The 16,610-nt window shown below is 40.1% G+C and overlaps 1 protein-coding gene across 1 annotated transcript; it reads left to right on the top strand.

Annotated features, from left to right (window-relative positions):
- Positions 1-11,932: 11,932 nt before the first annotated feature.
- On the top strand, positions 11,933-14,950 carry LOC143552146 (elongation factor 1-gamma 3-like). The gene is made up of 8 exons (XM_077042455.1): positions 11,933-11,968; positions 12,068-12,112; positions 12,191-12,340; positions 12,768-12,828; positions 12,925-12,968; positions 13,058-13,159; positions 13,253-13,757; positions 14,461-14,950. The coding sequence occupies exons 2-8, from the start codon at positions 12,104-12,106 to the stop codon at positions 14,838-14,840; spliced, it is 1,251 nt and encodes a 416-aa protein (XP_076898570.1). The 5' UTR covers positions 11,933-11,968; positions 12,068-12,103; the 3' UTR covers positions 14,841-14,950.
- The last annotated feature ends 1,660 nt before the right edge of the window (positions 14,951-16,610 follow it).

Here is a 16,610-nt window from a genome sequence, read left to right as displayed (position 1 = left end):
TACTTTAGTTAATTTTGACTTTTACTCCAACAACCTCCACCAAAAGTGACAATTGAAGTTAAGCTTCTTTGATCATAATCTAAGCATGCAGGAAGCATTACTAACATATTTAAACAGCTAATATCAGTGTTTAACACTCTTTTACTCAATCCCTTTTTTTCTTAATCAAAGATTCTAGTCTCATCACTAAATGACTAAATGAAATGTTTTCTCTTGGATTTATGGTAGAACTCAACTATCCAAACCTTGACTTGTATACACATAAACATATGTAGGGATTTACTCATCTTGTAGGGATTTAGTCATGTTGTCTTTCACTTAAATTAATAGTATGTGTAAGAAGGTGTTTTATCTTGGTTAATAATCCACGTACATAACATCGAAAACCTCCCAAAACAGTTTTGTTTTCTATGCTACTACATATGTGTCCAGTGTCCTTGGCTCGATTATGGTGTGGTTTCCCCTAACAGTACATATGTGATTCCAAAAAAATGTTGCCATTGTATTTGATGTATCCATAAAGCACTTATAAGATTCATATATTGTGCGTTATTTAATATGGAGAGTTTCATTACAAAATGATATATAAATGTTTTGAAATTTATATTTGCAAATATTGGATTACAAAATATTAAGTTATTTTGAGCACTAGTTCCTCTCCCTATAGTCGAGCTAGCAAAACGAGATATCCTATTGAAGTGAACATTCACAAAGATCGCGAAGCAGCAACGGTAAAGATTTCATTTGGATAAAAGAATTCTATCAGTGGTTAAAATTTTTAAAAATTTCTCTCTTTCATACAAAAGTATGTTACATAAAAAAGGTCATTAAACGATAGGCAGTGGACGTTACGTGTAGAAAGTATAACTACAGATCATACGAATGAGCTACACATGTGTAGATTGTAAATTTAAACTAGTTTGGGTCATATTTTTTTATTATCTTAAAACCAATCTTAAAGCATGGTTCCTTTATAACAAAAAAGTTTTGTTGTGAATTATTGATTCTGTGACAACCGGTAATTTCCCAAACCCATAAGCTAAGTAATCAACCTAATAATTAGGTGATTGTAAATATTAAGCGCGCCATATTGGTCAGCGCGTGCATTTGTTATGTGCGCCCTGCGCGAGCGCGCCATGTTAGTCAGCGCGTGCAGTTGTTATGTGCAAACTGCGCGAGCGCACCATGTTAAGAACCAGCGTGAGCATATGTTATATGCGCCATGCGTGAATGATTTGGCTTTATGTTTTCATGTAACTTAAACGTTATGTTGTCTATGGGTTGACCATCCCGCATGATGCTAAGGCGGGTGCATCCTACATCGTTTATGCGCGTGCGGAAGGGAACTAACCTACCCGCATGGCGGGAACGTTGAGAGCTAGTTTGTCTGAAGCTCCAAGATGGAATTGACTTCAACATGACTGATCACTATGTTGAATTACCAAGACCACCTGGAGAATCTACAAATGAAACTCAAATGTCCCTAACTGCGAGAAGGTTACGCACCTACCCGCAGCAAAGACATGTCCTATACGCAGAAAGCTATGCGCACCAAGTTATACGTGCAAAACACTTGATCTATTCTCCAGTTAAGGAGATTACTCCCGCCCGAAAGGAAACAGTAGCGTGTTTCAGAGATTTTCCACTTTTTACTGTACACTGACAAAAGTACCTGAAAAAGCACACTGTAACATGAAAAGTCAACTGTCAGCCACCCTATTCTCACCAACCCCAGACCTGCATGTTCTGTCCAAATCAAATCAAAATCTTTTATCCACCACTCCACTCTTAAGTAAATAATAATAACTTCCATACTTTATCATCATTACATTTAGATAGGAAAAGATTTCAATCCCCTAAAGCAAGGGATTGTGTTCCCTTGAGTTTGCCTATAAATTTGTAGCCTAAATTACCACCCAAAACACACTTCAAAGAACTACAAACTTGCACTAATCCTTTCCCAAGCATCCGTTGTTTCCAGCTCCGATCCTGTTACTAGGTAAGCCGAGAATATAACCTTGAGACCTACTATCCAACCCTTATATTCTCCTATTTCTTGATCTTAATATATATACTTGTTATTTAATCGTATTCTAGACCTTCGATTCCGAGGCCAACACCAAGAAAACCCGAATCTCGATTAATCTCTTAACAAGAACCACAGGTGAGTCTCACAGCCCCTATTTTCACTGTTTTCACTGTTTTTAAACTGCTTTCGGGGCGAGGGACACGTACTTAAATAATGTTTTATCATGGTATACTTACAAGCTATGCAAGCGATTATGTGTTTAAGTTATGTTTCATGATGAGCAATGCAAATGGTTATCTAAGGTTTTCAATGTATGTGCGCTAGAACTCGAGTAAGTGATCACTTTACCATTGGAACTCTAAGGGTAGGGACTGCTGGTTTGATCCGCCCACTCGTAGGGGTCGCACCTCTTTGCATGGACGAGTGCCTGGCATGGGGCAGTACTATGGGGTTGAGCCCGCTCGTAGGGGTCGCGCCTCTTTGCATGGACGAGCACCTTGTTTTCCGGCACAACGTCTGCGCGTAACCCGCGGGACGGTATCCTTAGCTCGTAGGGGCAATGCCTCTTTGCATGGACGAGCACAGTTTCTCAGAATTGTTCGCGCGTAACCCGCGGGACAGTATCCTTAGCTCGTAGGGGCAATGCCTCTTTGCATAGACGAGCATAGTTTTCCAGAAACGTCTGCGCGTAACTCGCGGGACGGTTTTACGTTATTTTAGCTCGTAGTGGCTGCGCCACTTACATAGACGCACCGTATCCAGAATTTGTTCACGCGTAACCCGCGGAACGATTTTTATCAGAATATTGTCAGAATTATGTGTTAATACGATTTTACCAAGCAGATGATAATGATGTTGCCAGAAATGTTTCAGAATGATTTTATCAAGTTACTAAAACTTGTGAACTCACTCAGTTTATACTGATTCAAATGTTTTTACGTGTCTTTCAGGAGATAACTAGGTAGCGCATGGAGTCACACTTAGAGCACCACACGCTGAACATCTAAAACAAGCTTTTTGGAAGATTTTGGTTTTATCCCCTCGATGCGCACGGTTACCCGCCGCGCAAGGGGATATGGCGAGGAAATCTTCAGTTTTATACTTGGATGTTTCTTTTTGTAATCTTTGAACAATGTAATGTGTTTGTACTAAACTCCTCATGCGCAATAAAAATCTTTGAATGTTTTGCAATGGCCCGTGCTTAATTATCAATCCCCACTCGTGCGCGCCCGGCTGTTTCCGCCGCTCAGGGCCGGGTGTGACAGATTGGTATCAGAGCACTGGTTATAGCGAACTAGGAAAAGAAGTTTTTAACCTAGACTATAACCTTTGGGGAATCGCATGAAATATTTTTCAAAGAATATTTTTCAAAGAATATTTTCAAAAGAATATTTTCAAAAGAAAAATCACACACGCACTTAGGAACACGGGTCACAGTGTCTAGAGATAAGAACATTATGTGCTCTGAGTACATGCGCTAAGTTTGTTATATTTTCTTTTTATGAAAAGAATGCCTCCAACCAGAGCCAAGGGAATTACCATGACACCCGAGGAGCTCGCAGAAATAATCGCGCAGGCGATTGCAACGCATGAGGCCAGCAAGGCCGAATCTAGTCAGGGTCGCCAAGAGAACGAGACCCCAGAACCTGAATCAGGAGCCTTGAACAAAGGATGCTCCTATAAAACATTCATGGCCTGTAGGCCTTGGCCGTTCAAAGGCACCGAAGGAGCCATTGGGCTCTACAATTGGATTGACAAGATGGAGACCGTTCTCTCCATCAGCGGATGTAGTGAAAACCAGAAGGTCCTTTACGCGACCTGCATGTTCCAAGAAGCAGCTTCGTCTTGGTGGAAGCTCCAAGTAAAGACTTTGGGGCGAGAAGTTGCTCTTCACAAGACCTGGGAAGAATTGAAAGAAATGATGATGAGAAAGTTCTGCTCTCGCGCAGAAATTCAGAGCTTGCAACAAGAATTCTGGAACCACACCATGATAGGAACGGATATCGATGCCTACACCAATCGTTTCAACGAGCTTTGCCAGCTGGTGCCAGACATGGCAAACACAGAAGAAAAGAAAATCGAGAGGTACATCTTTGGGTTACCTCCTGTCGTTAGAGTCCCGCTCAACGCCGCCGCACCTCCGACCTTTGACGAGGCAGTTGCGCGAGCCATCACCCTTACAAGGGATACGGTTCGTGCGGGTATGTTGACCGCTCGCTTGAACGAGCAGCGAACCTCTGACTCCAAGAGGAAATGGAACTCCCACCGAGGGTCAGACTTCAAGCAGCCACCGCCCAAGAAGCAGGAAAGCACAAGGGTTTACGCGATTCAAGCCGCGGAACCATCAAGGAAAGGATACAGCGGGCCTCGCCCATGGTGCAGCAAATGCAAGTATCACCACGAGGGTGAATGCGCAAAAATCGAATGCGCCAAATGTGGCAGACCAGGACACAAGGCGATGAATTGTCGCATCAGAGAAGCTGGATCGAGCGACAGCTGCTACGCATGCGGGAAGCCTGGACACTTCAGTCGGGATTGCCCACAGAAAGGAAACCAAGCTCGCGGGAGAGCTTTTGTGATCGGCGCGGGTGAAGCAAAGGAAGAGCCGAATGTGGTAACCGGTACGTTTTTGCTTAACGGTCATTATGCATCTGTCTTATTTGATACTGGCGCTGACCTAAGTTTTATATCCCATGAGTTTAAAAACTCCCTGGGCTTAGCGACCAGTAGGCTAGACAAACCTTATACTATAGAACTAGCCAATGGTAGGCAGTTATGCGCGAATGAAAGGACTGAGCAATGTGTATTAGTCATGGGAGGTCATGAGTTCAATATAAACTTGTTGCCAATAGATTTGGGAAGTTTCGATATTGTGGTAGGTATGGATTGGTTGGTCGAGAATCTCGCGGAGATTGTTTGTCATGAGAAGCAGGTTCGGATTCCACTGTTGAACGGAGAAACTTTGATGATTCAAGGGGAAAGAAAGGGAGTTGCGACGAAACTGATTTCGTGCCTAAAGGCGCGCAAGTGCCTAAGGAAAGGGTACTACGCCTTCCTGGCGCATGTAATAGAGAAGGGAGATGAGCGAAGAATTGAAGACTTACCTGTAGTGCGCGAATTTCCAGAAGTTTTTCCTAAAGATCTGCCCGGATTGCCGCCACCGCGACAAATCGAGTTTCGAATTGATTTGGTCCCAGGAGCTGCGCCAGTAGCCCGAGCGCCTTATCGATTAGCTCCATCTGAGATGCAAGAGCTATCCAATCAGTTACAGGAACTTTTGGATAAGGGTTTCATACGCCCAAGCTTTTCACCTTGGGGAGCTCCAGTACTGTTTGTTAAGAAGAAGGATGGTTCGTTCCGGATGTGTATTGACTACAGGGAGCTGAATAAGCTGACAGTCAAAAATCGGTACCCCTTACCGAGGATTGACGACTTATTTGACCAGTTGCAGGGATCCAGTTATTATTCGAAGATAGATCTACGGTCAGGATACCACCAACTCAGGGTCCATGAGGAAGACGCGCCAAAGACAGCCTTCCGAACCAGATATGGCCATTATGAGTTCTTAGTGATGCCTTTCGGGCTAACTAATGCGCCGGCTATATTCATGGATCTGATGAACCGTGTGTGCAAACCATACTTGGACAAGTTTGTGATTGTGTTTATAGATGATATTCTAATTTACTCTCGAACCAAGGCCGAGCATGAGCAACACTTGAGGTTGATTTTGGAATTGTTAAGGAAAGAAAGGTTGTATGCAAAGTTTTCTAAATGTGAGTTTTGGCTTAGAGAGGTTCACTTTCTCGGTCACGTTGTAAACGAGAAAGGAATACACGTCGATCCTTCTAAGGTTAAAGCCATCGAAAACTGGGAAGCGCCAAAAACCCCAACTGAGGTGAGGCAATTCCTTGGACTAGCTGGCTACTATCGACGCTTCATTGAGAACTTCTCCAAGGTAGCTCTACCTCTGACCGCGCTAACTCAGAAAGACAAGGCGTTTATTTGGGGCGAGAATCAGGAAGCGGCATTTCAAATGTTGAAACAGAAGTTATGTAGTGCGCCAATTTTATCTTTACCAGAAGGGACGGATGACATCGTCGTTTACTGCGACGCTTCACACCAGGGACTCGGATGTGTCCTTATGCAGCGAGACAAAGTTATAGCGTATGCCTCGCGCCAACTCAAGACCAATGAAAAGAACTACACAACGCATGATTTAGAACTTGGAGCGGTTGTCTTCGCGCTAAAGATTTGGCGCCATTACCTCTACGGTACGAAATGTGTAATCTTTACGGATCATAAGAGCCTCCAACATATATTCAATCAGAAGGATTTAAACATGAGGCAACGAAGATGGGTTGAATTGTTGAATGATTATGATTGCGAGATCAAGTATCATCCGGGGAAACCGAATGTGGTAGCAGACGCGCTAAGCAGAAAGGAGCGAATAAAAACACTACGGGTCAAGGCCCTAAAGCTAACAATTCACGCAGAGCTCTCTACGCGCATCCGAGACGCTCAGCAAGAAGCCTTGAAACCAGAGTTTGTTAAAACTGAATCCCTTGGGGGTATGATTAAGAATTTGGAACTTAAAGGGAACACTCGATATTTTGCCAACCGCATATGGGTCCCTCTCAAGGGAGGACTGCGCGAGCAGGTATTAAACGAAGCTCACAAGACGCGGTATTCCGTACATCCTGGCGCAGACAAGATGTACCAAGATGTTAAAATGTTGTATTGGTGGCCCAATCTTAAAGGCGCCATCGCGACACATGTCAGTAAGTGCCTGACGTGTTCAAAGGTAAAGGCTGAATACCAGAAGCCGTCGGGGTTACTTCAACAGCCAGAAATTCCCATGTGGAAGTGGGAACAAATCTCCATGGATTTCATCACCAAACTACCAAGGACACCTGGGGGTTACGACACGATATGGGTTATTGTAGATCGGCTAACTAAGTCAGCGCATTTCCTGCCGATTAAAGAAACTGATAAAATGGAAAAGTTAGCCCGACTATATATTCGAGAAGTAGTTTCAAAGCATGGAGTCCCAGTGTCCATCATTTCTGATAGAGATAGTCGGTTCACCTCAAGGTTTTGGAGATCATTACAAGAGGGGTTAGGTACTCGATTGGACATGAGTACGGCTTATCACCCCCAAACGGATGGACAAAGCGAACGAACGATCCAGACATTGGAAGATATGCTACGCGCGTGCGCGATCGATTTTGGAGGTAGTTGGGATACCCACCTTCCGTTGGTTGAATTTACTTACAATAACAGTTATCACACAAGCCTCAAGGCAGCACCGTTTGAAGCGTTATATGGGCGCAAGTGTAGATCCCCACTGTGTTGGGCTGAAGTGGGCGACAAGCAGATGACTGGTCCAGAAGTGATCCAAGAAACAACAGACAAGATTTTTCAGATAAGGGATCGCCTTAAGGCAGCACGCGACAGACAGAAAAGTTATGCTGATATGAGAAGGAAACCGTTGGAGTTTCAAGTAGGGGATAAAGTACTTTTGAAAGTCTCTCCATGGAAGGGAGTCCCCCGTTTCGGTAAGCGAGGAAAACTAAATCCGCGCTACATTGGACCATTTGAGATCCTGGAGAGGATCGGTCCAGTTGCTTATAAACTCCGTCTACCCGCCGAACTCAGTGGAGTTCATGATACGTTTCATGTATCCAACCTCAAGAAGTGTTTATCTGACGAAACGTTGATTTTACCGTTGGAAGAAATTCATATTGACAAACAGCTGCACTTCGTAGAAGAACCCATAGCAGTAACCGATTGGAAAGAACAAAAGTTACGCAGAAGCAAAATCAAGTTAGTAAAGGTTCAATGGAACTCGAGGCGCGGGCCTGAATTCACTTGGGAAAGAGAAGACCAGATGCGCACAAAATACCCACACCTCTTTCAGAACATGGCTTCTGCCAGCAACGTCTCCTAAATTTCGGGACGAAATTCGTTTAACGAGGGGAGAATCTGACAACCGGTAATTTCCCAAACCCATAAGCTAAGTAATCAACCTAATAATTAGGTGATTGTAAATATTAAGCGCGCCATATTGGTCAGCGCGTGCATTTGTTATGTGCGCCCTGCGCGAGCGCGCCATGTTAGTCAGCGCGTGCAGTTGTTATGTGCAAACTGCGCGAGCGCACCATGTTAAGAACCAGCGTGAGCATATGTTATATGCGCCATGCGTGAATGATTTGGCTTTATGTTTTCATGTAACTTAAACGTTATGTTGTCTATGGGTTGACCATCCCGCATGATGCTAAGGCGGGTGCATCCTACATCGTTTATGCGCGTGCGGAAGGGAACTAACCTACCCGCATGGCGGGAACGTTGAGAGCTAGTTTGTCTGAAGCTCCAAGATGGAATTGACTTCAACATGACTGATCACTATGTTGAATTACCAAGACCACCTGGAGAATCTACAAATGAAACTCAAATGTCCCTAACTGCGAGAAGGTTACGCACCTACCCGCAGCAAAGACATGTCCTATACGCAGAAAGCTATGCGCACCAAGTTATACGTGCAAAACACTTGATCTATTCTCCAGTTAAGGAGATTACTCCCGCCCGAAAGGAAACAGTAGCGTGTTTCAGAGATTTTCCACTTTTTACTGTACACTGACAAAAGTACCTGAAAAAGCACACTGTAACATGAAAAGTCAACTGTCAGCCACCCTATTCTCACCAACCCCAGACCTGCATGTTCTGTCCAAATCAAATCAAAATCTTTTATCCACCACTCCACTCTTAAGTAAATAATAATAACTTCCATACTTTATCATCATTACATTTAGATAGGAAAAGATTTCAATCCCCTAAAGCAAGGGATTGTGTTCCCTTGAGTTTGCCTATAAATTTGTAGCCTAAATTACCACCCAAAACACACTTCAAAGAACTACAAACTTGCACTAATCCTTTCCCAAGCATCCGTTGTTTCCAGCTCCGATCCTGTTACTAGGTAAGCCGAGAATATAACCTTGAGACCTACTATCCAACCCTTATATTCTCCTATTTCTTGATCTTAATATATATACTTGTTATTTAATCGTATTCTAGACCTTCGATTCCGAGGCCAACACCAAGAAAACCCGAATCTCGATTAATCTCTTAACAAGAACCACAGGTGAGTCTCACAGCCCCTATTTTCACTGTTTTCACTGTTTTTAAACTGCTTTCGGGGCGAGGGACACGTACTTAAATAATGTTTTATCATGGTATACTTACAAGCTATGCAAGCGATTATGTGTTTAAGTTATGTTTCATGATGAGCAATGCAAATGGTTATCTAAGGTTTTCAATGTATGTGCGCTAGAACTCGAGTAAGTGATCACTTTACCATTGGAACTCTAAGGGTAGGGACTGCTGGTTTGATCCGCCCACTCGTAGGGGTCGCACCTCTTTGCATGGACGAGTGCCTGGCATGGGGCAGTACTATGGGGTTGAGCCCGCTCGTAGGGGTCGCGCCTCTTTGCATGGACGAGCACCTTGTTTTCCGGCACAACGTCTGCGCGTAACCCGCGGGACGGTATCCTTAGCTCGTAGGGGCAATGCCTCTTTGCATGGACGAGCACAGTTTCTCAGAATTGTTCGCGCGTAACCCGCGGGACAGTATCCTTAGCTCGTAGGGGCAATGCCTCTTTGCATAGACGAGCATAGTTTTCCAGAAACGTCTGCGCGTAACTCGCGGGACGGTTTTACGTTATTTTAGCTCGTAGTGGCTGCGCCACTTACATAGACGCACCGTATCCAGAATTTGTTCACGCGTAACCCGCGGAACGATTTTTATCAGAATATTGTCAGAATTATGTGTTAATACGATTTTACCAAGCAGATGATAATGATGTTGCCAGAAATGTTTCAGAATGATTTTATCAAGTTACTAAAACTTGTGAACTCACTCAGTTTATACTGATTCAAATGTTTTTACGTGTCTTTCAGGAGATAACTAGGTAGCGCATGGAGTCACACTTAGAGCACCACACGCTGAACATCTAAAACAAGCTTTTTGGAAGATTTTGGTTTTATCCCCTCGATGCGCACGGTTACCCGCCGCGCAAGGGGATATGGCGAGGAAATCTTCAGTTTTATACTTGGATGTTTCTTTTTGTAATCTTTGAACAATGTAATGTGTTTGTACTAAACTCCTCATGCGCAATAAAAATCTTTGAATGTTTTGCAATGGCCCGTGCTTAATTATCAATCCCCACTCGTGCGCGCCCGGCTGTTTCCGCCGCTCAGGGCCGGGTGTGACAGATTCACACAATTTCCTATTTTAAAGTTATCAGAATCTATATGAGAAAGCATGTTTAGAAAATCAACAAGTTTCTTTTTTGGAAAATTGGTTTTTATTGGTCCCAACTATTCCATTTTGGTCGGTGCTGGTCCTAACTTTCATTTTGGCTAGCAACGGTCCCAACTTTCGCATACGTTTCTTCCACCAGTCCGCGACTAACGGAGTACTAACTCTGTTATGTCATTGCTGACGTGTCCATCCAACTTTTCAAAAACATATGACATGGCAGCCTACGTGGATATTATGTCTGTGTATGTAGATTATACTTAAGCTCTAATCTCTCTCCCAACTTTCATTCACTCTCAAGCCCTAATTCTCAAAATCCCCAAATTGATCACACCTCAATAAACATTCTCCTTGATTATATGATATTCGTCCGCCAGGCACTCCTAAACCCATTCTCCTTCAGCTCAGCCTCTGCCACCACTCCTAAATCAGTGGTAATTGTGATCGGTTTGGTTCCGTTGTTGATTATGTGATCTGTGGTTAAGCACGAGGCTCCCGGGTTGTTGTCAGATGCTGTGAAGACTAGAAGGAGTGGTTTTGATGGGGGTTTGGTGATGGGGAAGATGCGAAGAAGGGTTTAGTGATGTGGAAGATGCGAAAAGGGGTTTGAGATGTGGGTTTGGTGTATTGATAGTGTGTGAGGTCGGGTGAGTGGGAGGTTGATGATACGGTGAAGTTGAGATAGTGAGCCATTGATGATGGTTCATGGAAGAACAATGGAGGGTTGACGAAGACAACAAGGAGGTTGGATATGTTTGTTGTCGTAGAGGTTGAGTTTGACAAGTAGGCTGCCATGTCATATCTTTTTGACAAGTAGGATGGACACGTCAGAAATGACATAACGGAGTTGGTACTTCGTTAGTCGCAGACTGGTTGAAGAAATGTAGGTGAAAGTTGGGACCGTTGCTAGCCAAAATGAAAGTTGGGACCAACCCAAAAAAAAAAATGGAATAGTTAGGATCGATAAAAACCAGTTTTCCTTATTTTTTTGATACCTTTGTTTTCATAGCCCAAAATGCCATGGAGTTCAGCGGTCGTGTATGGTAATTCTTCGGGTCCCAAAGACCCAAAACTTTATTTTTAGTAGAATTGGTTTTGCTATCTAAAAGAGGGTTGCAACGCACCTTGTTGCCCGTTTACCTGCCACTCTATTATAATCGTTTAAAATTTATGAATAATATATAATCGTTTAACATTTATGAATAATATATAATGTTATTAATATGTCCCCGCCGTGTAGCTCAGTTAGTTAGGGGACGCAAGACTTGAAACAATAACCTAGAGGTCGTGAGTTCGAAACCAATCCTAAGCGCCAATCGCTTTGTCGGTGAGTGAGGCCAATTTACCTCTCACATGATGAGCCTAGGACTGTCTGGCGTGAGCCAAACCACGTGTCCGGAACAACACGTTTTGAAACAATAATATTATTAACATGTTTTAAAATTTGTTTATGCTTACATAAAACAACTTTTGTTACAAATTTAGCTGGGCCTAGATACAATGGGCCGGATTTTGTATACAATCAAGGCCCACTAAGACAACACTCACATTCTCTCCTTTAATCTCCCAAAACCCTAGATTAGATTCGTAATTGTTGCTTCAGGAGTTGACGGTTTCGTATAAAGGTATAATAATATTCGCCTGTCTTCAATTACTTCAATTAGCCACCATTGATTTACTCTGTATATCTTCAATTAAACCCTAATTTCACTCACTTGATTCAGATCCATCTCACAAGGCGATCGCTTGTTCCTTAAGCAATGGTTCTGGTAAGCCCTTCAATTTCACATCAATTCAATCGGATTTAGGGGGCTTGAAGCATATGAAATGAGGGTTTTTGTTTGCAGATTGTGCATGCTGGTAGGGACAACAAGAATGTACACAAGTCTTTAATTGCTGCTGAGTATGCTGGTGTTGAGATCAAGATGGTTGATAATTTTCAGATGGGTGTGTCTAATAAGACTCCTGAGTTTCTTAAGATGAATCCTATTGGAAAGGTATTGCCTTTTTTGTTTTGTTTTTATCTGAATCGCATTTTATATAAAAATGAATACTTTTGGTAAATAATTTACATATTGTAAACTTTTTTGTTTGATATGAATTTTAAACATTTTTTTTAAATGTAAACTTTTGTTAAATAATTTACATATTGTAATTTTTTTTGTTTGATATGAATTAAACATCGTATTGTATCTTTTTTGTTTGATATGAATTAAACATTTTTTTCAAAATGTAAACTTTTGTTAAATAATTTACATATTGTAAACTTTTTTGTTTGATATGAATTAAATATTTTTTTTAAATGTAAACTTTTGTTAAATAATTTGCATATTGTAAACTTTTTGTTTGATATGAATTAAACATTTTTTTTAAATGTGAACTTTTGTTAAATGATTTATGTTGTATGATTTTTTACTGGTGCAGATCCCTGTTCTAGAGACTCCCGAAGGGTCGGTTTTCGAGAGTAATGCTATGGCTCGCTATGGTGAGTCACAAGTTAATATTTGTTTGTAATATTATTTTGATTTTGTGTGTTAATGTAATAGTGTTTATGCTTATAATATCATTTTGGTTGCTGCAGTTGCACATGGAAGTCCTCTTCTTGGCTCTTCAGCAATTGAATTTGTAAGTTTTTTGTGATTTTTGGTGTTCATAACAAAGTATATGTTTTTTATTTATTTATTGATAATGAAGCATATGCATTTTTTAACCAGGGCCAAATCAATCAATGGATTGATTTCTCGTCAATTGAGCTCGATGAAAACATTAGGGGCTGGGGCATGCCAAGATTAGGATACACTACTTACATCAAACCTGTGAGTCATTCTTTTAATTCAACTTTTAATATGCATATACATGTATGTATACATGTGTTAACTGTTAATTAATATTGTGTGTTTGTTTTGAAGCAAGAGGAGAAATGCATTGCCAATGTGAAGAGAGGTCTTGATGCTTTGAACACGCATCTCACCACACATACTTTTTTGGTTGGTGATGGTGTGACATTGGCTGACATCATCACAACATGTAACTTGATTTGGGGGTTTAGATTGTTGTGGCCGAAGAGCTTTACATCTGAGTATCCTCATGTCGAGAGGTATTTCTGGACCATGGTTAACCAACCCAGCTTTAGCAAGATACTCGGTGAAATCAAGCAAGCAGAGGTCACCGTTCCTCTTTCTGCTGCTAAGAAACCCGAGCCTAAAAAGGAAGCCCCTAAGGCCAATGGAAACACACCTAAAACTAACGGAGATGCTCCTAAACCGAAGCCTGAAGTTACGGAGGAGGAAGAGGCACCAAAGCCTAAGCCGAAGAACCCTCTTGATTTACTTCCTCCAAGCAAGATGGTTTTGGATGACTGGAAGAGGCTTTACTCCAACACCAAGTCTAACTTCCGTGAGGTTGCAATTAAAGGTATATTTTTATATTGTTTTATTTCTTTAGTTGAGATTTCATTTGGTTATGAAATTATCGCATTTCTTTTTTAATGGATTGGTGCAGGCTATTTACTTTGAATGGATTGACTTAAGTTATTTGTTTAATTGGGTAAAAACAAATTAATAAAAAAACAACTTAATAGAGAAACTTATGAAATAGCCAAAAAGGCGCAAACGAGCTTTAGCCAAGCCAAGCCTATGTTTTTGGGATTGAGCTTGTTTCCTATGCAGACTTTGAAGCTCAAGATCAACTTGGCTCAAGATTAGTTGATAACAAGCCAAAGCATGACTCGGGCTCGATTGTGGTGCCCTAAACGGGCCATGCTTGGCTTGAGCTTAGTTGTGCAGTGCGAGTTAATACATAAAAGCCAAAAGGAGTTAAAACCTAAATTACACAAGGCTCATTAAGGATTGATGAGCTTAAATGACGTGCTCAGGCTCGACAACTAAACTTGCTTTTGTGGCCCTATAACTCTGTTCAATTTGAGCTTTTTATTTATTTCATTTTGAGTAGCTTGCAAGCGACTAGGGTCGTTTGCGCCCCTATTTAACAAATGAGATCTCTACATCATTATTTTTTAATAACCTTTAGATCCATTTGGATGGAAAAACATACTTGAATTGTTATGCAATTTTTTATTTTGACCTGAACTTATTTTTTATTACCTTGTATTTTGCAGGATTTTGGGACATGTTTGACCCGGAGGGTTACTCTCTTTGGTTTTGCAACTACAAATACAATGATGAGAATACCGTCTCATTTGTTACCATGAACAAGGTCGGTGGATTCTTGCAGCGTATGGATCTTGCCCGCAAGTACGCTTTTGGAAAGATGCTGATCATTGGAAACGAGCCACCATACAAGGTGAAGGGTTTGTGGTTGTTCCGTGGTCAAGAGATCCCCAAGTTTGTAATGGACGAGTGCTACGACATGGAGCTCTATGAGTGGACCAAGGTTGACCTTTCAGACGAGGCGCAGAAGGAACGGGTCAACCAGATGATCGAGGATCAGGAGCCTTTTGAGGGTGAGGCTCTTTTGGATGCCAAGTGCTTGAAGTAGAGTTTTGTTGGGTTTTATTTTAAAGGTTTACTTAAATGTGGTGTGTTTTTAGAACTATGGTTTGTGATGTTGAACAACGTGCTATAAAGTATCCAGTTTTGGTTTTTATTTATTTATTGTATTGGCTAGACATAAGTTTATCATCAATTTTGTGTATTCTCTTTATATTTTAATCTTTTGGTAGTCAATAATCTATAAGAATAGTAGTTGATTTGGTTTCATGTGCAACCAAAGTAATATTAATTATTAATTGCTGTTGCTGGTAGTCAATAAACATATGATCTATAAGAATAGTAGTTATTTATGATTAACTGGAAATAATTATTTTCCCCTTAACAACAGAACTTGGTTTAGATATTAGTTAGGCTTTGTGTAACCAGTAATCACTAGGAGTTAGAATTAATAGTTCGTTTTGAGTTTGTCATGTATTTTGGAGTTGACTGGCAACACCATAAATCTAAATTAGTCAGAGTTGAACTACTTTTTTTTTGTTAAACATGAAACTCGACACGTTCAATCCGATCTTATTTGGGTTATTCGGGTTTAGGATTAAAGGAAAGTGACTAAAACTTTCTAAAACTAGGAAAGTTTTTTATATATTTATATTTTTTATTTTTCAGGTAAGGCGACTAGGTTGGAATTAACTAAATCGAGCAACACGAACAACGATCATTTTGTGGTAACTCACTCTTTCAATGTTATTATGAACGAAAACCACATAAAATACAATTAACTTAAACCATCTATTTATACTAAAATTCTAGCGTGCTTATCAAAACTTCTAACTAGACTAAAACTAGGAAATCAAATAAACTAATTAAAATAAGAAATTATTCTGTAGAATAGTAACTAAGTTTGAAATTGTTTCAATTAGATTATTCATAAAATATTTTATTCTAATCAGGTTACTAAAGTTTCATTTTGTTTGAATCCTAGATATTTTACCTGGATAGCAGGTTATTTAAGTTTTTTTTTTTAATTTTTAAATAGTTTGACATTGCAAAATATTTTTTAAAAAATTGAAAAAATAGTAAAAATTGCGAAAAATAATTATTAAATTGCGAAAAATGGCCAAAAAAAGTAGAAACATTTAAGTTACGGTTTATTTTATAAGAAACCATCATTTTTTTAGAAAAATTTCAAAAAGATAATTAGGTGATATTAAAATATTTAATAGTAGAATTATTAATTGTTTTGATACAAAAAAAAGGTACATATTAATTATATTGTACTTTTTTAGATTTTTTTTGCAATTTTTCAGTTTCTTTATTTATTTTTATTTATTTATTATTTTTTGCAATGTTTCGTAATTAAAAAATTATTTTCTCAATTTTTACTAATTTTTTTCAACTTTTTTAAAAAATATTATGCAATGTCAAACTATATAAAAATAAAACAAAACCTATACAACCTGCTATACATACAAAATATCTAGATTGGAACAAAAATGAAACTTTAGTGACCTGATTGAAACAAAATATTTTATGAGTGATCTGATTGGAACAATTTTAAAACTTATTTATTATTTTATAGAGTAATCTTGATTCAATATCCTCTTAAAATGCAATTTCTTGATTCAAGTCATGTTAGAAGCCTACTTGCTTTTTTTTGTCTTACTATGTTACCGTCTGAAAATACATATGGTATCTGTCTGGTACAAATTTAAGGTATAATGCTTTTTTTATCGGTGTCATTGCATCACATATTAAATCCATTCATGATAATATCATATGCCAAGTTTAATAAAGTATCATCCATTCAACTTGAGAA

This window comes from Bidens hawaiensis, unplaced genomic scaffold (genome assembly GCF_021521415.1).
Source record: "Bidens hawaiensis isolate Kalapana, Puna unplaced genomic scaffold, B.hawaiensis_p1.1 tig00000055_1, whole genome shotgun sequence".
Classification (NCBI taxonomy): Eukaryota; Viridiplantae; Streptophyta; class Magnoliopsida; order Asterales; family Asteraceae; genus Bidens; species Bidens hawaiensis.
The sequence above is the reverse complement of the archived record's forward strand: the minus strand, read 5'-3'. Positions and strand labels throughout refer to the sequence as shown.